This window comes from Nyctibius grandis, chromosome 7, assembly GCF_013368605.1.
Source record: "Nyctibius grandis isolate bNycGra1 chromosome 7, bNycGra1.pri, whole genome shotgun sequence".
Lineage (NCBI taxonomy): Eukaryota > Metazoa > Chordata > Aves > Nyctibiiformes > Nyctibiidae > Nyctibius > Nyctibius grandis.
In genome coordinates this window covers 33,545,273-33,569,534 of record NC_090664.1, presented here as the reverse complement: position 1 = coordinate 33,569,534, position 24,262 = coordinate 33,545,273, and the positions used below count along the sequence as shown (strand labels likewise).

The 24,262-nt window shown below is 37.8% G+C and overlaps 1 protein-coding gene across 3 annotated transcripts in view; it reads left to right on the top strand.

The window, feature by feature from the left end:
- CDK14 (cyclin dependent kinase 14) overlaps nt 1–24,262 on the top strand; it is a 343,381-nt gene that overhangs the window by 88,701 nt on the left and 230,418 nt on the right. For all 3 annotated transcript variants that reach the window (XM_068405279.1, XM_068405281.1, XM_068405280.1), the window contains exons 4-5: nt 9,129–9,223; nt 20,142–20,221. In XM_068405279.1, the coding sequence (XP_068261380.1) occupies nt 9,129–9,223; nt 20,142–20,221 (175 nt within the window). The remainder of the gene's footprint in view (nt 1–9,128; nt 9,224–20,141; nt 20,222–24,262) is intronic.

The window sequence follows — 24,262 nt, the reverse complement described above, 5'->3', positions numbered from 1 at the left end:
AGACATATAAGTTCAGATGTCCAAGGCAGAGATACAATCAAGCCATTCCCTTCCCCCAGAGCCTGAATACATTGCCTCAGGCAGCAGATGTTCTGATGCCCATTTCATTGAGCATATGTCTGTGTGGCTGGTTGGTTGCAGGAATTTGTCATTCTCTGCTTTTGAATTACACTTGAATCGATGAAGGGTTTCGAGTTTCATTTTTTTCTAGTCCTGATGTTGTGTAGCAAATGCCCTTGCTGCTTCATTTTCTGATCATTACTTCTTTTTCTTCTCTGTCAGAGGACTGCTACATACTCTCCCTTAATGAGTTATAACTTGATTGTCTGAAAATTCTTCTGCTGTATATGTTATACCAGTCTGAATGGGCATTTCAGTTTCTGTAAATGTTCTTGAGCTTGCTGTGCCCTCTGGGTTATACTGGCTACAGTTGTGTAGTCGTGTTTCAGTTTTGGCTCTGCTTTCTGTAATCTTTTTTTTAAGATACTCTGATAGATGTATGCTGCCTTCAGTTTGAACTTTCTATGCTTGATTACTAGAGGAACTGAATTAGAAATAGGCTTCTGTTTAGTCTCTTCCCTTTCATAGTTTAAAGTCCTCTATAGCCATCAGGTGGGGAAGTGATGTCTTAAAAAAGGTACGTGGCTGAGGCAGTCTCCATATCACTGCTTCTACTCTGGTGAAAGTTCTTCGTTTGTCTCAGAAATAACATTTTTCAAGATGCGACCTGAAAGACCTCGTTTATATTATTCTGGGGCATTAGGTTCTGTTTTGGTTAGTTTGAGAAGCCTTATCACCTCTCTGGCAGCTATCAGTTTCAGTGTTTGGTGAAGATCACCAAATAATCCTCCGCAGGTGGCATGTTACCCATTTTGTGTTTTCTGTACCTTTGAAATGCTCTGCGCTTTGTGACGAGAAAGATGACACACACACACAGGTTTTGGGGAAGCTGGAACTCCGTGTCCCTGCCCACAGATTGTCGCTTGGAAAATAAATAATTTGCTCTTGAAGATGAAGTAATTTTCTGCAGTTAATGTCGCACCTCGTTGCAACCTGGTGGAAATCCTGTGTTGTTAATTAGCGCAGTAGCCTACAGACGGAAGTTAGCACACTATTTTTTTTGTTCTTATAAGACAAACTTAATTTTTACACTTAGACTCTTTCCACCTGACATTTACATACTCATTATGTAAAACAGTCACATTGCATTGCATTTTCTTCCCCCCCTTCTTTTAAACATAAGAAAATATCTATGAGTGTAATTTCCATACTGTTTAAGCTGATTGAAATTGGATGTTATTATGGAATGAAATTTCCATCAGAACAAACTTACCCTTTTATCACATCAGAATAATGGATAATATTCACCTTGGAGGCAGTGAAGTAGGTGTTTGCCTACCTGTGCATCACTTGTCAGCCACTGTTAGAAGAAGGGAACTTGCCTTGGCAAACCTTTGCTCTGATCCAGCCCAACACAATATATAGGGGTATATATACATATATATGGGATATACATGTAGCTATAGTTGTGTGTATTTATCTGTCTATATATATCTATCTCTCTAAAAATCTTTTGCTGAGTCTTTTGCCTACCAAGGGAAGAAACTTGCTTTTCTCTTCTCCCTAACTAAAGAAATGGTAAAACTACAAAATAAACTGGACAAAGTAAAAAAAGCACAACTCAAAACCAAATACATGCCACTCTTCCCAAAATAACACTGGCTTTGGCAGATGGTTTAACTCTAATTCTCTGAAAGTTTTATTTGAGATTCATGCTCTTTAGGCATGTGGCCTTATTTATTTTTCTCCAGTGCAAGGTGAAGTTTTATTATATATATATTTTATACGCTAAAATAGTACTTTTGCACAGTATGTAAATAGAACATTGCAAGTAAGCCATCTGGTCAAGATTTAGTTACATAGTGATACACATCAGTTTATTCTCTTTGAATGGCTTAAGATCCATGGAATTAATTCAAATGTCATGCTGAGGTATATGTACTACCTTTCAGTTACTTTTTAAAAACTAAATGCAGCAAAACACTAATCTTCTGCCAACTCACATAATAGTAAAAAACTCTTTCAGATAAAAATAATTCAATAAGCAATGCTTTACTGCATTGACTCTGCCTTCTTTCTGGGAGAGCAACTTCTCTTCTGTTTCTGTAACTTCTATTAATTTTCAGTCCTGTTATATGCAACTTTCCCCCCAAAAAAGTGCAAGCAAAAAGCAGGAACTGATCCTATTAACACATTGTAAATCAACTGCATAAGAAATCTAACTTTAAAGCAAACAGTAAAGTCAGATTTTTGTCTAAAAGTTAGGCATCATTTCTGTCTGCCTGAACACTTGGTGTGCCGTTCTCGCCTGTCTTCCTCTTCAGGTGTATGCAACCTTCTCCAGTTTTAGGAACCTATTCATTACTGGGGTAACAGCATCCTTCCTGGTCAGTACTTTTTATTGAGGTAAGATAATTTCAGAGTTCAGTGTAGACGGCGGATTTTTCTTTTCTGGCACAAGGGAAGCTTTAATAATCGTTAACCTGGAGGATACTCTCTAGGTGATAAGGCAGTTAAAATGTGGCAGTTGGTCCATCTCCTGTGCTTTAATAGCCTGAAGAACAAGTAAACAGCTTTAAAAACTGCATCCAGCGCTTTCACGAAGAGCTCTATGGTCACTACTGCTCAGGTTGCTCTTAATTTATGGCTGCGTGTTAAAGGGTTAGAAAGATGCCAGCAACAGGATGGGATTACATAGTGGTACAGCTCAGATCAGTTTGGATTCTTGAACATCTTTGTATCCCTTGAACTTTGTCCTAGAAAACAGTCCAACTTGCAAGGTTTAAAAAAGAAAGAAAAAAGTGTGATCAGATTGACTTATTGTTGTACATCGGATAAAACCTTAAGAACGGGGACTAATTACTGTGAAACTTGCATATGGTTTTGTAAAAGAAGCTCTACCATTGTGTCAAAGAAGACAAAATATAAATTGGTTAAAAAAAATACCTTCAGTTCTTGTGTTTTAATCTCAGGTAGGCCTCTTGGCCAACCTTTTACTTTCAGGTTTTTCTAGCAATGAATTTATTTCTTTGGAGGCATATAACAAAAGAGATCTTTAGTTTTGATTGTCAATAATTTACAGTGGTACTGTGAACATAGTATTTTTCCCTTGAGGATAGTTTTATATTGAAGTTCAATATCCTGCAGTTTAAAAAAAAAAAGGTCTATTTAAAACTTAGGCTCGGGAGTGTGCTGGTAAAGTGTGACATTCACAAGCTGTTTTGCAGTTATGAAAAATGCATGAGAACATAACCCACACAGCTTCTGTAAGAATAGTCAGGTGATATTCAGTGTAATTTTCCGTTAAAGCTTTCTTTACTACAGAAAATTTCTGAGAAAGAGAAGTATTCACAAGCAAGGTAGTACAAGGACTCATACTTCAAGATCTTGGATTAAACCTGTTACTCTCCTACAGTCTATATCAATGAAATGGCTATTTGAAATAACCTGGTCAGAAAAGACAGTTTCCTCTCATTTATTCTTCTCTCTGTTATTTTTAATACTCTCACATCATTTGAAATGCTAGCTTCTTCTATTTTTGTATTCAACATTTTGGCATACTCTTTCTATCCTTGTTACTATGATCTGTATTGCCTTAACCAGAGGGGAAAAAATATCTCATCTTGGTTACTGTAAGTCGTGATGCTAAAGATTCTTGCTCCCCATGCTCAGTGGTGCTCTTAGACTAATCTTGGAGTGGGAAAAATGTAGGCTAATAATAAGAGAACTACCTTAATGGAAACTATTTTCAAGGAAAGGGAAGCATAAAGGCAAACAAGTAAAACTCCCAGTGGATTTCCTGAAGGGAAAGATGTGCACTGTTCTGCGCTCCAGTTGCCAGTGTCCTCTTGGGGATAACATGATCCAACATAACCTGTGCTGACTTTCACAGTGACTTTGGTCTATGTTCAATTCTTCAGAGACATGAGGGCCTTTACTCCCTTCTGTCTTAGTAATTCATCTATCTTTCCCATTTGAGTTTTCTGGAAGATTTCTCCCTAGCATGAAAATTCACTTTTAGTTGATTTTCCAGTGGTATTAATTTCTTGCTGACTGGTTGTTTACTGGCTGTTTAACTTTGTGCCCATTAAATAGTTCAATCTTGGTCACACATATACCTGTGTTTTATTTTTCTCTTAGCTTTGAAAGTTCTTTTTTTTTTTGTGGCAAATACAAAGCTCTAACACTGAGCAACGGGCTTCTTTATGCCTAAGTAGTCTCACTGATGTTCAGTATATACAAGTCTGTCTGGCCATAGGGATATCTCCCTTTGGCTTATATCCAAGAAATCATGATAAAATTTTCATAGAAAAGATTTGAAGGCTTTAATTAACTAAACAAAAAATATACACATTCAGTAAATAACCAGTTTTCAGACAGGGCAAAGATTGTCCTTTTATCACAGTTACGTTATGTTGTGACATATTTTGGTTGCCAGCCAGTTGAATATGAGCTGGAAGTGTGCCTGGGTGGCTAAGAAGGCCAACAGCATCGTGGCTTGTATCAGAAATAGTGTGGCCAGCAGGACCAGGGCAGTGATCGTCCCCCTGTACTCGGCACTGGTGAGGCCGCACCTCGAATACTGTGTTCAGTTTTGGGCCCCTCACTACAAGAAAGACATTGAGGTGCTGGAGCGAGTCCAAAGAAGAGCAATGAAGCTGGTGAAGGGTCTAGAGCATAAGTCTTATGAGGAGCAGCTGAGGGAACTGGAGTTGTTTAGCCTGGAGAAAAGGAGGCTCAGGGGAGATCTTATTGCTGTATACAAGTCCCTGAAAGGACGCTGTAGCGAGGCAGGTGTTGGTCTCTTTTCCCAAGTAACAAGCGATAGGACAAGAGGAAATGGCCTCAAGTTGTGCCAGGAGAGGTTTAGATGGGATATTCATATAAGTTTCTTCTTCAAAAGGGTTGTCAGGCATTGGAACAGGCTGCCCAGGGAAGTGATGGAGTCACCATCCCTGGAGGTATTTAGAAGACGTGCAGATGTGGTGCTTAGGGATGTGGTTTAGTGGTGGGCTTGGCAGTGCTAGGTTAACAGTTGGACTCGATGATCTTGAAAGTCTTTTCCAAGCTAAATGATTCTGTGATCCTATGTTGGTGTTTTAGAGGGCTAAAAAGCAGTAAGGAGGAGTAAGAAGAAAGGAGAATTAATAGTGGTAGAAGTAGTGTAATGTTAGATCTTCAAAAAGTAGCTTTGAACAAACATTTATTGAAATATGTGCGTTCAGCTAACATTAGCTGAAATTCAGTTAAAAATAGTACTCTTCTGTTGAGAAATCTTGTCTGGGTCACATTGGAGGATAGCATCAGCTTTCTAAAATATACGGGAACTTCTTGCGAGTCTGCTGCTTGTGAGATATGTCAGTGGCTGATGCAAGCAATGTACATCTGACATGCTCTGGATATGTCCTGCTCCCTATGTGTATTTCAGTCAACCACATCCAAGGCAGAATATGGGACTCTTGTGACTGAACAAACACAAATCTCTGTGTATATATACTTTAAAAGAAGAAATTATACTTAAAAGTGAATTTTCTATATTTGATTTTAATATTAGCATTTGCTAAAAAAAAAGTTGGTACTATAATCTTGCTGTAACAAGGCACAATTTTTTAACAGAAATGGCTGAAAAAGATAAACTAATGTGGAGAAATCTGAGTAGCAAAATTCATGGCCATGAAGCTGAAAGAATAAGTATATGAAAGGGGGAGTGCAATAATAAAGTAAAGTAGGCTGAAATGATTATAATTTTCAGTAGTCACATGGAACTTCAAATTATTTAGATCCCTTTTATAGCCCTTTATTTAGATGCCTTTAAGCTTATAACTTAAGTTTTGGAAAGTTTCGTGTTTTTGCATTATCTCAGTAAGTCTTCACCTCCTTTATAATCCAGAAATAAAAGGAAAGGTAAGAAGTGTCTGAACTTCTCACCTTTATAAGCAATTTGTGATTGTAAGTTTGAATTAATGTGTGAGGCTTCATTTAAAGAAATATTTGAGAACATCTTGGGGAAATGGTAAATTTGTATGTTCATTTTCTAAAGTACTTGCATGTGCTGTGTGAGATCTGTCTTGGTGTTTCACTAAGAAATATCATGCAAATTAGTTTGCAAAGTCTTCTGCTGCCTCAGAATTTATTTATATTTTTTTTTTGGTAAAATCCTCTGAAGTGCTTTTCTACACCAGATACCTTCAAAAATTGTAAGCCTTTTCAGATTACAAATGCAAGGAAAAATAATGTCCATTTTCACAAAGGGAGATCTAATAGTATGAGAACATGAGCCATACCAACTAGTGATCCACTTGGAATAGAGCCAAGCTCCACTGTGGAGGTGCTGTAACCTGGAAAGAGGAGGATATCAGCCATGTTGTTTTATTGCATATGGGGCAGGCAGTGGCTAACGGGTGGGGTTTCTGGTGGTTTTCTGGTTGTTTCTGGTCTGCTCTTACCCAGCATGAGCAGGCACTGGACAGGTGATTTGGGCTGCTTGGGGAGGGTGGCAGGTCATCCTTGCTGCTGCAGAGCTGAGCTCTGGGGCACAGTGTGGGGTTGCCCCTGACGACAAGACAGTTGAAACCAGCACCTCTTTTGTACGATCAGGAGTCCCGCCAATGCGAGCTTTAATGTTTTGCCCGTTCTTGGTGAGGATGCAGCAGCTTCCAGGAGGAGAATGAGTCAAAAGGCATGACCCCTATATCTGTGCTTCTGGCAGCTGGAGTATGGAGAAATGAGCTTGAAGTTGTACATATAGTTACTGTTGATGATTTATTGTGTGGTAATGGATTAAAGGCATCCTGTTTCCTATGAAGATTTTAAGGCATTACAAGTTGTTGTGACCTTTATAGTATGGTTTACAGCAGTATAAAATAAAAGTAAATCTCAGTGTGAAAATAAGAATGGATGTGAAACACATGTATAAACCCTGTCCTTTTTCTTCCTCGCTATGAGGAAACCAACAGTGAACTATTCACTGTTAACTAGGGCAGCATTTCCACTCCAAACAAAGCTGCTCACTGTGTGTTCACTGCAGCCTGCAATTTGGGAAATACTTTGCTATCCCTCTTCATTATATGGGAGACACTTAAACAGCTAAACACTTTTTTTTCTATAGTTTTGTAATGTTGCATTAGTCCATAATTGGATACTTAAATGAGAAGGCTACTTGAATAAATATTTTAGTCACCTCTATTAGTGACATCTGTAATAGAACTGTGATTAAAAAAACTAAAAAATTCGTTTCTAACCAGGCAGAACATGTTTTTAAGCACAGATTGGGAACTGAGAATATTACTGCCTTATCTATAATTAAGTGTTCCAAATAATGTAACAGGAAAAAGATCTGAGAGTTCCCATACGACAAATTTTCATCAGTTTATTAATATTTAGGAACTGGATAGCAAAATAATAGGTTGTTCTGTGTATTGGAGGGAGATGAAGGGACTCAATTTTGCAAACATACATGTGTATATTCTGATACCATTCAATAGAAAGCTGGGATATTATTCTCGAAAAAAGGTGTATATATGCTAAAGTGCCAGAATTTTGGCTTAGGACAAATGTAGAATAGTTGAGTAAAGAGAATTTTTACATTTTCTGGCTAATGGTTGTTGGGTGTAGTGGAGAGGTATGAGGTACCAAGTCATCTTACCTGGGATGTTTTTGTCTGTTTAAATAGAAGTGATTTTTAGGCTCAGTTGATGTAAAACTTTTGACCGTGGTTTTAAAGGAATTTACACACAGATATGTCCTGCACTGTAATGTTTGTTTTCTTTCAAAAAACTGAAACTTGAGTACTTTTTGTAAATTAGGCATAAGATCCTAAACGTGAGTGTATACTGTGTGCAGCTGCGTGTGGCTTAGAGTTTCCCAGCTGAATTCAGCCCTAAACATTGCTGGATTTGCTTGGCTGCTTTTCTTAGTGGTGTTATAACTAGAATACTAACAAATCAGTCCCTGTGTGTGATTTGAGCATCAGTGCTGACGCTCCAAAATTTCTTCTCTATACTCTTTTGGTTGGTTTAGGTACAGGACGTCTGAGCACTGCTGTCTAAAATATATGTAGATAATGCTGAGGGCAGCTGCAGGTCAGTTTCCTGCAGCGTCCTTCTGGTCTTGGGGGAAAAATAAAAAGCCCTTTCTTTCCAGACAACTGGAAAATGGGGAAATTTGGGAAAATGGGATGCACTTCAAAAAACTCAAACGTTTTCCAAAAACTTCATTGGAAAGTTTTCATGTCAGGTGAATTTCTGGTTTTGCAGCATTGTAGTGCTCTCTGTTAGGACTGCGTAAAAGTGGGGTAAGGACCCACCTGTTGCAGAGGCCAGCTGAGCTATCTGGCCCTTTGAGCAAGAATCATTGCTTAGCTTGGTTCAGTTTTTGACCCCTCACTTAGGCTGCAGATATTAAGGCTACAGGACTTGATTCAACTGTGCTGCGTCTACACGCCATTAAAAGAATGGTCTGATTGTATCCACAATCTGAAGACTCTAAACATAATTCAGAATCAAGATACTCTCATTAAAGATGCTTTCCTGTAGTATTTTGACCCCTATCTGAACAATGGTTGATGTACCAGCACATTGACTGCTTAGAGCAATGGTTTTGGGTGGGTTTAGCCTAAAATTAAAAAAAAAAAAAAATAAAAATTAAGCAGCTCTTTTAATCTGATTTTGTAGGGCAGATTAAGACTGTTCCTTAGATCTCTTAACAAAGATAAGATGGCTTAGTTGTTAATGATCTTTTTCCCTGTATGAAGTGATATATGTGAAAAATAAAACAGAAACGTCACTTCGATAAAGAACACAATCCTTTTGATAGTTCCAGTGATGTAAGTGTATGGTTGATATAGACAATGACCATCTGGGATGTTGAATGATCTTTTATTTGAGTAGCCTATTACATAGTTTCATTAGTTCTGCTATTAATTATTTTTTTTTATTGTTTGCTGCTGAAAACATGCAAATCTATGAGTTTTGATAATGACATCCAGTCTCTATAAAGTCTGAATCAAAACAGTTAAATGTTGCGGGTGTAATACATGCTGAAAGGTCATCTTTTTTTGTTTTGTTTAGCCTACAAGCCCCAAGTTTGGAAAAGCAGACTCATACGAAAAACTGGAAAAACTAGGGGAAGGGTCCTATGCTACAGTATACAAAGGGAAAAGCAAGTAAGTGATGGTATTTTTCATTTCATTTGGTGTAAGTGAAGATACACAGAAAGTATTAACCGATGTTGCCGCATTTGTACATAGACCCTCATGAATGAATGTAAAGTGCTACTGACTGCCATGTGCTTCAGTGAAAGAGGCTGAGACCGTATTGCATAGGTAACATATTACCTTCACATCAGAACAAGATGAGATCCCATCTTGTTAATCTGATGTTTTGTTTTTGCTTTAATGTTGTACTACTTTCTCAATATCCATACCAAATTAATTTTAAGGAGTAAAAGCACAATATACTATCAAGTAGGTTTTTCTGATGTTCTGAGAGCAATGCTGAATATACGCAATAAGTTGTTAGACCTTTGTTTGCCATTATTAAAAAGCTTGAATAAAATAACACGAAGGGAATGAATGGAATTTTGGACTACTGTAAGTTTAGTTTGTTTACAAGAGTTTATTTACAATCATTGCAACTACTCCACCTCAAAATAATCTACTGTATACATGTCAAATAGTTTTTTTCGTCCACTTTAATGTTATTTGTTGAAACTTTTTTGTCGCCAATGCCCTGAGTGCTTCTATATTGTATAAAACAACTCAGTAAACACACTTAAAATATACTTCTTGAGCTAGTGCTTCAGTTGAGAGTTATCTTTTGTCAAGCAGTATGTCTTGTGCAAGTTCATGTATCTAATCAAGATTTCATAGTCAAATTTTTTGTAATAATAAATCAGCTCTGAAAGAGGGATTGGGTACATGTGATATCTTTATTTAAAAACTTTTAGTGAATGATAGATGAGGCAATTCTACGATTCTCAGCAGAGAGAATACCATGATAGTCAAGGGACAGAATAACTGCTGAAACAAGGAAATACGTGTTAACGTTTTCCAGGGTCATTAAGTTAGGTAGGTACTGAAATTTTTTTTTTTTCACTGAATATGTGTAATAGATCAGAATGATGGGTGGCCTTATCTCTCAGTAGCTTTGAGATTGATGAGCATAATGACAGCTGATACAAATAAAAACACGTTCTAAATGTACAAGTAGTATTTACACTTCTGCTATGCCAGTGCATGTATTGTCTTTCACTGGCAGCTTTCTTCAAGAAAATGCAGTTGCGTTGATTTGTTAATGGTTCAGTTACGCATCACCATAAGTTCCAGACATTATACACATGTAAGCTTTTTATTGGGGTCTACGTAATGTGAGAAAATGGTATAGATTTCAGCTTGCACCTTATTACTAAAATCCTTTAGTAAAATCACAGCATGTATCTGGTGATAGTTATCCCATATGACTTGGCTTTCAATATGATTGAACTAAGGCAACAGGGTTGCTAGATGTCCTGTCAATCAGTGTAACAGACTGGAAGTTAAGAACAAAGCGAACCACTTCCCTGAACCTCTTTCATTGAGTGGTGATTTGTGAATATGTTATAAAACATAGATTGGTTAGAAATACTCATTTGTTTTGGTAGAGCTGACTGCAAATCTGTAAGAAATACTTCAATGATTTTAATGGTAGTTGAATAATGAATTGAAATTACTGTGCTCTCTGCATTCTCCTTATAAATAGCAAGCTCTGGGTAAGTAGTGTGAATTATAACAATCATATGTAACTTTATTCTGCTGCTCTGTAACATCTTTTGCAAGGTCTTTAAAATGTATTTTGAAAAAAGTGTGTGTAACTAGAGTGTGGATAAGAATGTATATGCAGAGAATATTTCTAATGTTATAGTAATATTCCTTCACCTGCTTAATTTTGTTTGGCTTACTTTTTTTTCCCTGCTGAGAATTGAATAATTCCCATATTACACAGCACCATCCAGATTCAGCACCTCCAGTCCAGACTTCTGTTTCTCGAACTAGAGAAACAGTGGAATTACTTCACAGCGGGAGGAGGTTGTACTTTAAGAACAGGGGAAATACTGCAGGGGCTATCTGCTATTTCAAAAGGAGTTGTTGGTTGAGGTAATGTTGTCCTGTCACCTCTCCTCTCCCCATGAGAAACTGAGGAATCTCTAGCCTAGGTGGTATCCTCAAAGAAGAAAGAGCATCACTGCTGCAACATACTCTTGGGGAAGACAGATGGACGGGAGGGGCGAATGGATGGGCCAACAGTGGCTCCGGCCATTCCATGAGAGCCTAACTTTGCTGCTGCTTTTCTGGCAGATTGGCTCTGACTGTTCATAGCTTTATCTAAAGTGATACATGAATATATACACATTTTTTTTCCTAGCACCTGATGTAGGTACGTAGGGTGAGACTGTGATATGCGTCACTGCGTTCCCCTGGCTACAGGCTCAGTGGGAAGAAAAATGAGCAAAACGGGTCAAAAGAGGGCTGTTTGTTTTGGCATGTGCCCAGTTGGACTGCTGAAGGATTAAGCCCTCATGGCATACGGCAGAATGCAGACATGACATCTGTTTGGAAAAGCTGGTAATACTTGCACAAGTGCATTTTGGTCAAAATGTTTGAGAATCCCTAATTCTACCAAATGCTTGCCTTTCTCATTTTGCCAAAATGTTTCTGAGATGTTTCCTTAACTGTAGTTGAAGATGGAGAATTTAAGATCAAATTGAGCTCTTCTGAATTACACTTTGTACTCAGAATTATTATGCTTAATATTTATCACCAGCTGTGTGTGGCAAGTAGTGGGGTTTGGTTTTTTTTTAATGCATTTCTTGAGATATATTGCAGCTTTTAAAATTATTTCCTCTGCTGATCATAAAGATGGAATAAAAAAATTGTGATCTTGGCTTACTATTTGGAAAGACTAATAGATCCATACCTGCCTCGAAAGACACAAAATCAGCCATTCCTTTCTTAAAATTTAAAGTAATGCATCCAGTAATTTGCTTTCAGAGCAAGCCTGGCCTTTTTACAACTTGGAGCAGGATCAGTGGTATCAAGCCCTTGCCCGCCTATCAAACCCATTACTTTTCTGTTTATTCGAGTATTTGTGGTAGTATTCTAGGGAAGTGAAATGAAGTGGGCTAATTCCTCTTACCGGATGATGGATTTCTCTTTCTGTAGTCAGATAAAAATGATTCCCTGGGGCAAGGAAGCAGCAGAGTGAACGGGACTGTGTTACTGAGAAAAGTGAAGCAGTATTCTCTTAGACTGGGCTTTTTTGTTTGTTGGAGAAATAACCAAGGAGCCATTTGTTTCTGGCTGACAGTTGCATCAATAGGCAAATCTATTTGATTTCGTGTGTTGCACATCAGGCGTGCATAATGGAACTCATCTTGGCGTGTTCATTTTCTACTTTCATTCAGGTTAGATTCTCACATGTTACTTTGCTGTATAAAATCCTGAGAGGCTACTTACTGCATGAAATTCAGATCACTTTGAAGTGATTTCTACTTTTTTTTTCCAATGTAAAATTTTGGAGAAGTAAACCTAGTAATTTAGTGACAACACTTTAAAAACCGATGCAAGTTCCATTGGCTCGGTGTTTGGCTAACACCTTGAACATTTGCCATGCAATAGGTGCAAAGCAATAGGGGCCTTTTGAATTCCTGTATAATTTCGTTGTGTGATTGAGCTGAAGTGCTGTCTGTCTGTGTATCGACATGTCTATCTTCCTGCTGCCATTAACCTTCTTCCCTCTTAAAGCTTGATTATAAATTTACGTGAATGTACAGCAATGGGATCTGGCTTGATCTGTGGCACATAAATGTTGATGTGAGTTATGAGAGTCTGGAGACGAAGCTGGTGACAGCATAGGGGAGCTGCTGCCAACCAGAGCCCCTTACAAAGCAGCGTGCAGGCCTTGCGTGCTCTCACTGGGAACTCTGCATATTGCACTTAAGGGAAAAACCTGTGCTTTTGGCAATATTACGAGTTGGCATGGTTTCCGTCCTCTGCTCCCCCTGTGTTCAATTGCCCTTCAAGGCAAAGAATTAAAAAAGATTACCTCGGTTAAAGAGATGTGATCTGTGACTGCTGCTTGCACAGCGTGCGTCTGTGTGTTGAGAGGCAAGCCAATGGTGTCTCCACTGCTTCTGCACCACTGTGATCTCGATCTGCTTCTTGCTTGTCCATGTGATTTTTAGTGTACCTTCACTTTTTTTGGCACCTTTACTGAGTCACATGTGCTCAAAGTATTGCAAAAATGTGTAGAATTTGTAACAGAGAGCTCAATCAACACGTTTTTGCCCAATTTCCCTACCACAAAATTACATCATTTCAATTCATCCCTTATAAAATGCTTGTCCTAATAAGTTCTGGTCCCTATCCCTTTTAACTATTAATATGAGAAATTGGTAGAGTAGAGCAGAGCATGGTTGAAACTGATGCTGTCAATGACAGCTCAAAGGCTGCAGAGGTGCCAAGTGGTCCTTCAGTCGAGGTACCTCTCCTTTTTCTGTTTGAAATCTGAATTTTTTGTGTTCAAGGTGATTCCAACGTGTACCCAAAGATGAAAGGTATTTTTTTCAGGTAGCCAGGGCATTTTACATTTATCTCCATCAAAGGCAATACCTTTTACTGTTCACCTGAAAATCAATAGGGAGTTTGTGGAATAAAGAGCAGATCTTAGAGAGAAATCGTGCTCAGGAGGGCAGACACCATACTCTGCACCGGCTGCGGTTTCCATGCCGCGCTATTCTTGGGGCAGCAGGGAATATTTGAATATCAGTGGGAACTACCTGTATTTGTTGTTGGCATGATGTATTGTAGTATGCGTTATGAATATAGAGCTGACCATCATATTTCATATCTATGTTTGTGGATGGCTGCTTGCAAGAAAAAGCGTGACTTAAGTATTTTGATTTTTATGTTTATGATGCTGAAACCTTCACTGAGGATGACCGACAGGACTAATTGCTGTTCTGACTTTTTTTTTTAAGTTGCAGAATTTCTTTTACATGAAACCTCCATGACTCTCTCATTGTCTTGTCTTTTATTTTATGGGCATCTATTGCAAGTGCTGTAGGCTTCGGATGGCCTGAAGAACTTGCCATAGCTTTGTCTGTCATGCTGTTGCTTTTTAGTCATTCTCCTAGCTTTACTCCATGCCTATGTGAGGTGTTCTGTTCACATGCTCCCTGATATGTTTCACTTGCAACAGTCCAGTTCACAGATAATATTTGCTTCATGTTTTGTCCAATTTATTTAGACTGGATATTTCAAAATCACTCTGGTTCATGATGCTTTAGTGAACTAAACTTTCTGAACCTTTCATTTCTTGCAAATTCTGTGAAATCAACGTTCATCTACAAATGAAACTCTCTTCATCTGGGGATACCAGATGGCTGGAAAAGGAATAAATTTTCATGGATTATGAAAAGGCACTTTATGGTTACTTGCTAGATCTTCCCAATTTTTTTCTTCTTTTTTTTCCCTGCTCTTTTTTTTTAACTGATGTGCTTAACTGATTTTTGTAGGCTGCTTTTTACTATACATTTTAAAGTCATGACATGGGTTTGTAAAGTGTTTGTAAATCTCTAGCATTGTAAATCTTTAATAAAAACAATAACTTCAAGTTGAACTAGATACAAAACTAATGACAACTAGATATTGAACTAAAATGCCAAATGGTGGAAAATTATTGAAGTAGTATAAGTACTAAAATAAGTTGCTAAGATTCTAACTAGAAGATGAATCATTGACTATATTGATCACTTACTGAGTGAATTTCTCAGTCTTTAAAACAAATATTGGGAGATTTTTCCTCTATAGTTGTATGTATAAAGAGAACATTACACTATATATGCTGTGGTTCAACCTACAAAGTAGTTTAGAGAGGTGACTTAGCATTATTATCTCTTGTGGCTGGGGACGAAACTGAGGAAAGAAAATCTGTTATATTACATACCCAGGATTGCACAGGAAAATGTGGTAGAAAAACTAGGATAGAACATAGTTGTATTGAATAGAAGTGGTAAACGTCATTGGATAGTAATTGGCACTGAGACATACATGGATGATTGGAATGGTACAGCAAACTCTGAAGTAATTTGCCAACTAAATGCCATTATGCCCAAATGTATTTTCCAGTCAGCCGTGGAATGGCACTCTCAGAAGATCCCCTGTGATTGTTGGCGTGCAGAGTTATAAGAGGCCACTTATAAGAGATACCACTATGTTTGTCTTCAAATTCTCTATGAAAATCAGTTCTTTATGTGAACACCAGTGGGGCCCAAAGAGACGTGAGGTATACAGAAGAGGACTGGTGCTGCACATCACTCTCCCTGCTGCCTGTCCCAAGTGATTTGTTTCCAGCAGGTATGGGTCACGTGCAGCCCCTGTGCTTAAATGAGCAGCTGATTAGTTTGAACTGAATGATGTAGGGTGGAGGGACCTGGAGGTAAATGCTCTGATGTTCCTCACCTGCTCCTGTTCAAGTGAGGGCTGCCACTTGAAGCAGTGCTGCCTTGAGTGCAGTGAAAAACAGGATCCCTGAGTTCCCGTGACAACACTAATTAATAATTTAAATCCTTCATGTCTCTTGGGACTCTTTGATCTTCTGTTTTTCAGCCCTAATAAACATCACCATTATGAAGTATCTTTAATCCACTGGCTTCTTCTAAAACAAGGTAACTTTTGTTTAGGATGGAGGTTAAAAGATGGTGGGAGTCAAAAAGAGAAGTTGAGGGGCCATGTTAGTCCCTTGAGTATTTGCACTTTAGGCCTGTAAGTGGATTTTGTAAACTACAAATGTAAGTCCTTTTCAGTAAGCGAAATATAATATAAGCCATATTTACACTGAACTGTCTTTTATGATAATCATTAAAAGAAGTGTTTCCTTCAATGTGGCATTAGTTACTTGTTGGTAGAATAATCAGAGGTGACTGAACCTACAGTGAATTTGCCTCTATCAGGTTTCTTCAAAGGAAAATTCTGGCAGAGCCTGGTTTCATTAGGCCACCAGGGTCTGTTTGGGGTTTTAGATGTCTGTTTGTGACATTAATATCACTACAGAACAGATCTAATTAGGTATTCCTCAGGGTTTCATCATCAAACTTTGAGCTTTTTGTGTAGATGAATATTTAACAATTGACAGTTACTTTTCTTCATAAAAATTAGTTTCTTGAAATGTGTATCACAAATAAGAGCATCATCCCAATACCGTCTACTGGTTTTCCTTTGCAGAAATGTTCCCATGCTTAGCACTTTCTTGAGTTATGAACTAAGCCTCAACTCCAGCCAGTGGTAAAACTCTCTATTAAATAAACAGATTGAAATCAGAGTGGCAGATTTTATGTTAACTGACTCTTTTAAATATGTTATATTTAGAACATTTATCACATCTAAATATAACTGCAGAACTTGAGAAAACAGTTTTATGGTACTCTTTTGTTCTCTATGTGGCATTGTTAGCATTATTCCCAGTGAAGCCAATTAAGTCATCCGTTACTTTATATTCATCAGTATTATATGTTCTTAATGATGCATTAAAGAATTAAATAATTTCTAATCTTCTCTACTTTCTCATAAATGGTCATTTTTATAAATGTCTTTATTTTGGTAATGCTGATATGTGCTGTTTTACAAAAGACAAAATGACACGTTATAGTAGTGTTTTTTGTAATATCTGGTAAATTTGTATTTTTTATAATATATGGACTTGTATGCCACATAAAACAATTTGGACTAATTTTTCTTTTGCCTATATTGCGTATAAAATCAGAAATCTGTTAGAGGAGATTATGTAACATTAAAATGCTGAATTTTCATAAACTGGAAAACTGTCCATCAGCTGCTGGTGGTTTGCCTCGAGTTAAGTAGCTTTGTGTGATAGTCGAGAGGCTTCAGGATTTCTGTCCTTTCCCTGAAGATTTTTGGATGAGGGAGAGAAAAAGAGAGCGAGTTAGTTTAGGAAGGAGGACGGCTTGTAAGGTAGAAAATAGGAATTTTATAATCAATGTTGTCCTTAATAGGAACTAATGAGGCAGTTGACAGGATGGACATAAGATTAAGATGAGTGAAATCCTTGACCCAGTTAAGTGTATTGTTTTGAGAAGCTGTGAAGTTGTTTACTTTGGTCAGTGAGCAAGAGAGGTGGTTTAATGAATCCTAGACTTCAAAAGGGGCAGCAGCGTTGCCTTTTCACTGTCTAAAAGGCTGTCTGCCTGTCAGTTTTTCTACTTGTATTTGAAAATAATGAAAATATTGAGAATGCTCTGAAAGTTGTGGAAGACAAATGTGAAGTAATATCTGAGAGGAATTCTGCTAACCTTATCTGATCACTACTGAAGACTGCAAAGACAAGCTCTCATAGGTTGCAGAGATAATTTTCTCCAGGTCTCTCTTTTTTCAGTGTATTCCTAAGGAAATTGCCACATTATTTTGGCACGTCATCACAAGATTCAGGGCATAATTTCATGACATAGCTGGCTTGATGCCATGCCTCAAGAGGTGTTCCCAGTTCTTCTTCTCATATATTTTCTAGTGGTTTTTGCTTTTAAAATGTGAAAAATGCCTTTATAATTTTTAAAAATATTATTTAGTTCTTTTGGAAAGGTCAGTCTTCTATTTAAGCTCCCTAAGCAGTGTCACTGTAGGGGTCTAGCAGGAGTGAGAGCAAATACAAGACAGTGGCAGGAGTGTATGGCAGGGATTTAGCAGTAGCAAGTCTATACCCTAAGGCAGCCCTTAGCTCATCTCTGCAGCATCATCTAACTGCATTCTGAGATTGCATCAGTGGGAGAATAGTTAAAGGATGTGAATATACACACCTGTCTCTTTTATTTGATGATACTTCATCATTTCTCACATCTCCAGATCTATATGCTCCAGTTTATAGAAAATGAGCTGAAAAAAAAAGTTTTTAATGGCCGAGTAGTAAAAGAGAATAAGGAGGTAGTTTTATTCTGCAAGTTATAAATTGATATAGTGGAGATAAATAATACTAAAGGGATGAATGAAATCCCAGAGGAACACTACCTGAGATTAGTTTGAACATTTCAATAGTATTAGGAGTTAGCATGATCTCTATCAAGATGATGACAGGTGCCAATGTCAAAGTGGCAGTGATAACTAAATAGCACAGCCCACCTACTGTATTTAATTGTGAATTCTTTGAAATGAGTTCCCTACTATTGCTGTTTATGTTATTTATTACTCTTAATGAATCAGTGGAACGTAGAATTTGGGATTAAAAAGAACATAATCTACACAATGCTGCGTGCTATTTGCCTGTCTCTCTGGCAAGAGACTCCACATCCTTATTTCCTTAGTACCTCCTTGATCTGCCTTTTTCTGTTGTATTCTGCATTGTCTTCTTTGCACACAGCATCTGTCCTGTTCTTTATTTGCAAAATGATCTTGCTTTTCTTATTTAAATTCCTCCTGCACAGTTATTTCATGTATTGGAAAATAATCAAGTTATCCAGGTGTCTAACTTATTTATATACATGTGATTAGGCAGGGTGGTGTGTTTATAGAGGAACTGAAAACTCCACATGTATATGAACTGCATGTCTGTCATCACTCTTTCTACTTCTGCTTTTATTGTGGTTATTCTCCTATCTGTGCATGACGCATGAAGTTACTTGGGGCAAGGCATATCTTTTTCTGATGCCAGAAGTCCTGTTTAAATCTAAACAAAAATATATATATATGTAAGGCAATCCTGAGGAGAAATCCAGATAATCCAGTAGGGTTAAGCTGATAATTATCTTTCAACAGTGACTAGCAGCCTGAGACTTGAACTGGTGCCAGTCTGAAGTATTATGAATGGCTGGAAGGTGATGACTAAACCATCTTTTGATAACCGGGGTTTCTTAAGTTGCTCAGAGTCATTACGCAATGCTATGTATAGGGCTAATGAGATTCTGGCAATTGTAAAAGAAGAATAATCAGAAGAAACAAGATGGTAGCCATTGTGTCACTGAAGTCCTCTAACTACAAAAATTAAAAGCCTGAGGGAGAAGATGACATCAGACTTGCTAGGTGTCTGTATCATCTTGCTTAGAAAAATGAATACGCTGTCTAGGGCCCAGTACAATAGGGAATTGCCTCCATGCCTACAGGAGTGTGAAAGCTCCAGTGCTTCCTCAGGCTTTGTGGCTGTAAAGGCTAAAATTGCTTTTACAGAAATAAATTGAAATATTATTATTAATATTTTGGCAACTGTATTATGCCTTTTTGGTAATCTGTCCTCACCAGCGCTTGTCGTACCTGGGGAGGCTGTTAAAGTTTCGGAGTACGGGTTTGTTCTTGAGGAGAGTAATCGATATCAGTTTTTGTCTTTCATTCAGTTTTCGTGAGATTTAATTTAGATAAACTGAACCAACGGGATTTTTTTGCAAGGCCTTGAATGTCATTCATGTGTGGTGAAATTCTGAATGCTAGAAGTGAAACCAGCAAAATAGATTAGAAACTAGAGTGACCTGTTATGAAGTTTCATCCCATGGAGCACAAAATTTTTTAATATTACAAGTGAGAATCATTATAATCTAACAGTAGCTGGGAAACGGCAGAATGACCTAAAAAAATATTTCCTATCTCAAAGTTCCATAGCTTTTTAAGGGCAATAATTATGGATGTGATGCAGTGGGAAGGAGGCAATCAGTATAAATATGGATATACTGCAAATGGGGTGATTGGTGAAAATCACATGCCTTTTTCTTTGAACAATTTGATCAAATGAAGGACAGATGATACTTTAAAACCGTATTTTACAATGTAATACTTCCTAACAAAGCTTCAGTTTAGTGCTGTGATAGAAAGGAAACAGACTGACTCACAAAAAACTGAGATCATTTCTTGGATTACATCTGAGTGTGAAAATATAAAGTTGACATTATGGAAGCTATGAAGTGTTTCTTACAATGCTATAAATGAATCACAGGCATTGACAGGAAGAAATTGAAGAAGTACATGATAGGAAACAAGTTCTATTATGAGAAATACTGTTTCTGCTTTAATTTTGTTTTTTATTTCTCCTTCCTCTCCCCTCTTTCCCTTTCAGGGTAAATGGAAAGCTGGTGGCATTGAAGGTGATTAGATTACAAGAAGAGGAAGGAACCCCATTTACCGCTATCAGGGAAGGTATGCACTCACATTTAGTGATTATACATGGGGGTTTTTTTTGTAATTACATTGCACTTCTTATTTCTGTGCCTTGCCATAGTGAACAGCTTGAGAATTCAAATTATACGGTTATGTTCTCAGTAGGGAGAAACTTTGGTGCTTCAAAAACAAAGCCTCTAGTGTGGGAGTTCTTGTTAAAGACTTCAGCTCTGCCTCTGCTTTGGCTCTTGTTAGATTTACAATACAAATGAGTACTTAAGAGCATGTTTTAAGGTAGGTGTGAGAAGTCACTGTGGAAGATGAGGGAACTGTGTAAGTCGTGCTTCTTGCCTGCAGGCAGCACCTAAGATGAAGGTAGATGTAATTTTCAATATACCTGCAGCATGAAGTGAAGAAAAGCGTTTCTTGATGAAAGCAATCAGAAGATAAGGGAGCAAAAATACAGACATCTTAGAAGCTATGTAGTTTGGGACTAGCTTTTGTTTGTTTTTCCTTCCCCATGGACTCTAACTTGCGTGGCTTGGTAATGACTCTTATCTAGCATGCTCAGAGATGCCAGTCATGCTTTCTGCTCTGCTCCTTTATCCCTTATTGTGAGGCTCTCATGGTCCCTAGCGACGGCTGCTTTATCTGAGCCTGCCTGTGTCGAGCTCCTTTGCAGAAATTGCTGGATGTGCCTTCTCTACCTGGGCTTCCTCTGGTAGAAGGTACTAAAAATGAGCCTTGGTAGACAAATAATAAACAATTTACCATCACACCACTGATTCAGACTCAGCTGAACCTGGCAGTGACGAAAGAGATAAGATTGTTACGTCTTTTGAGGGACCTTTTAAAACTGTGCTGATTATCTCGGTGTAATTCCCGAGGTGGGATGAGCCAGGGAGGTACCAGACCATCAACCCTCACAAGGTCCACAGCGTAGCCCTGCGTGGGAGGTGTGTGGCTTCGTGGCCATCGCAGTCACAGCAGCTGCAGCCCCCTTGTCCATCGCTCCTGCCTATATTCCTGCAGCCGTCCATATGCTGTGGCTGTCTGTACCATGAGCCCGTTTAGGGGTGGACTGGGCAAAAAAAAATCAATTTTGCATGTGATTGACACCCTGAAGTTAAAACCTTTAGAGTGCTGTGGATTTCCATCCCAAGGTTCTGCGTTTTAAAGGGGGCTCTTTCGCAAAGGAGGGAAAACCGTGGGTGGCCAATTTATGACGGAATTTCAGCAGTTCTTCTGTACTGCTTTGTTTGAGTAATAATTATTGAATGATCTGACACATTTATTAATAATGATATATATTTTATCTGTGAGCTGTCTGTCCCCACAGCTGTGCCATGATAACGAGGTGTGCAGAGGGTTACGAGTGCAGCTTTCAATATTTGTAATGCCGAGTTCAAGGCGTAACAGCCTGTGTTTCAAATATGTTTATTGTTCTTCAGGTTTTTAGTTCACATGGTACTGACTTAATAAGAAAATAGCAGATACAGCTTTCTTGCGCCTTTTTAGTGACACTTAAAAGCCTTTTTTAATGTGAGCTTGGTCTAGATGAAAGTTTATAGCATTATAACTGTCAAATACAGTGTAACGTGCTTTCCTTCATAAATAGTTTGCTGTGTGAGCTCATGATAAATAAGTATTCATTAGGAGCAAGAACACAGGTTTTTCCACTTGATTTTTTTTTTTTTCAATTATAGAGGCACACTTAAATGAAAATACTTTTCACACTGTCATTGGAGAAGTTTTCCTTTTAGCAATGACTGCAGCACTGTGGTTGAAGCCAGTTAAAATTCTGGTACTTCAGTATTAGTGGAACAAAGCTCTTGTCTAGAAAAGCTCTTGAAGTTATCAATTCATATATATTTTCTTAAGTATGTGGTGTCTCACTGATTTTGATGGGACTATATGCATCCGTTGTATTTCTAAGTACTCATCCAGTTTGGGACTAGATCCAAAGAGTATTAGGCTAATGAGAGGGTTTTGTCTTGGTTAGGTGTGGTTAAACTCAGCTTATAGGTTGGTTGGTTGTGGGTTTTTTTTGGTAAATGTAATCCAAATCTGCTAATAGAAATGTAATTTCTATTAGTAGAAATACAGTCTTGCATATTTTATATCCTGTAGAAGTCACACATACAAGATGTGTAAGATGGGAACGGGAAAAATCTGTATCTAGTTAGGCTTTGGCTTTTCTGTTGTTTGTTTTGATTTTGTCAGAAACAAATATTAGGGCCAGAAAAGTAAGGAAGGCTGTATTAGAAATGTAACTTTCAGAAGGTAATCTCAGTGATGTTGTGCCAGACCCCTGTTATTTGACAGTAACGCTACAGCTGTGGACTTCGCTAGCAGGACCTGGGGAAGGTGTTGCTTTCCTCTTAGCATCTCATCCATCTTGGACATGCTGGGTTCTGTAATGCAGCCGTGGCTGATCTTGGCTACATGCATGGAAAAAAAAAAAATAAAAAAATAAAAAAATAAAAAAATAAATGCTTGTATAAGCTCTTGAAGTTATCTATCTGATAAGTTTGAGGCAGAAAAACAGTAAGAATGGAACAGTGTTAAGCAGATTTTTCTTGATCTCTGTTGGCTGACTGAGGGCTCTAGCCCTATACTTCAGACTGGGGCAATTAGAACAAGGACAAATACCACTGAAGATGAGATCAACTTCTAATTTCAGTTATCTGAGGAGTCGTGTTGCCCTAATCAAAAAATGCATGTGTGGCATCATGAGCCAGAGGTCTGCTGGAGGACATTTCTTTCCAAAGTCTTTCATAATAGAGAAACCAGGCAGGTTTTGACCTTTACTTGTTCCTTATTTTCTGATTTTCCATTAATGCAAGGCAAATTCAGGCAGAAGTCTAGTTATTTGTAAATTAAAACTACTGTAAGTAAATTGGTTAACATTTCTGATGGCTCTTTGGGTAAAGCAGTGAGAGAAAATAACATTCCTGTGCTGTGCCCCTAATGGGGATGCTGTGTGATGTTAATTAGGGGGAACTTCTAGGCTGAAATGTTAAGCAGTGGTCATGCTGAGGGAATTTTGTAACTGTCTGTGTATAGGGAAGGGTATTGTTACTGTTGTGACAGCAGCAGAATGAAGCTCAAAGGAAAACAAAGCTACAAAGAAAAAAGACTAAGAGAAGTAGGAAAATGCAGGATATAAATATGGAATATGTGACTGCTGAAACAAGCACTAGCTTGGTTGAAACAAAAAATGGAAGGAAAAGTACAAAAAAAAAATCCCCCAGTAAAGCTGCATAAGAAAAATCATAGTTAATGTTAATGACTGGGGTAGGTTTAGCTGAAACTTCGATCGAAGCTTATAAAGTAATTCTGCTTTTACAGCAGATGTGGGTTTGTGTCTTCCACCATTTATCAAAGTTACATAGGTTTGAATGAAAGTAGGTAAATGTGGCTTATTTATCAGTGCTGCTCAGCTCTATTGAATTTCTAGAACAAAATTTAGAAGTAGCCTGTGCTAACTGTTCTTTTGACTTTGAGTCAATTGTACCAACTTATTGATGCTTTCATTTAGTGGCATGTAGTTTACAGGATGTTTCACTCTGAATTTAACTCAGTCTTAATTTACTTTTGAAGAGCCTGAGAAACAGAAAAGAAAGCGGAAAAAAAGAGAAAAAAGCACAACTGATTTGGATGCATGTACCTGAGTGGGTTAAACCTATGTAATTTTCTGATCGCATATATATGAGTGGTTCAGACCACCATATTACTGTTGGATACTGTGTGATATCTGAGACAGCATGGAGTCTGGAAGTCATTTACACGCTATTTTCTCATTTAAACCTAATTTAGTAGAATACAGATTAGCAAATGATTTTTTTGTGTTAGTGTAGTTGTACTTTATTCTTTTACTGTAACTCTCATTATGAGCTGTTCAGAGATGTTTCAGCATCAGACCTGAAGTGTTATTAAATCTACTGCAGCCAGAGGAAAAGTTCACTGACCTTAACTTTTATCTCAGATATTTCATTCCCCTAATTTCCTGTAATATCATACATTCATCTAGGCTAAATACTGAACTGTGCGGTAGATTCTAATTCTGGAAACAACTTG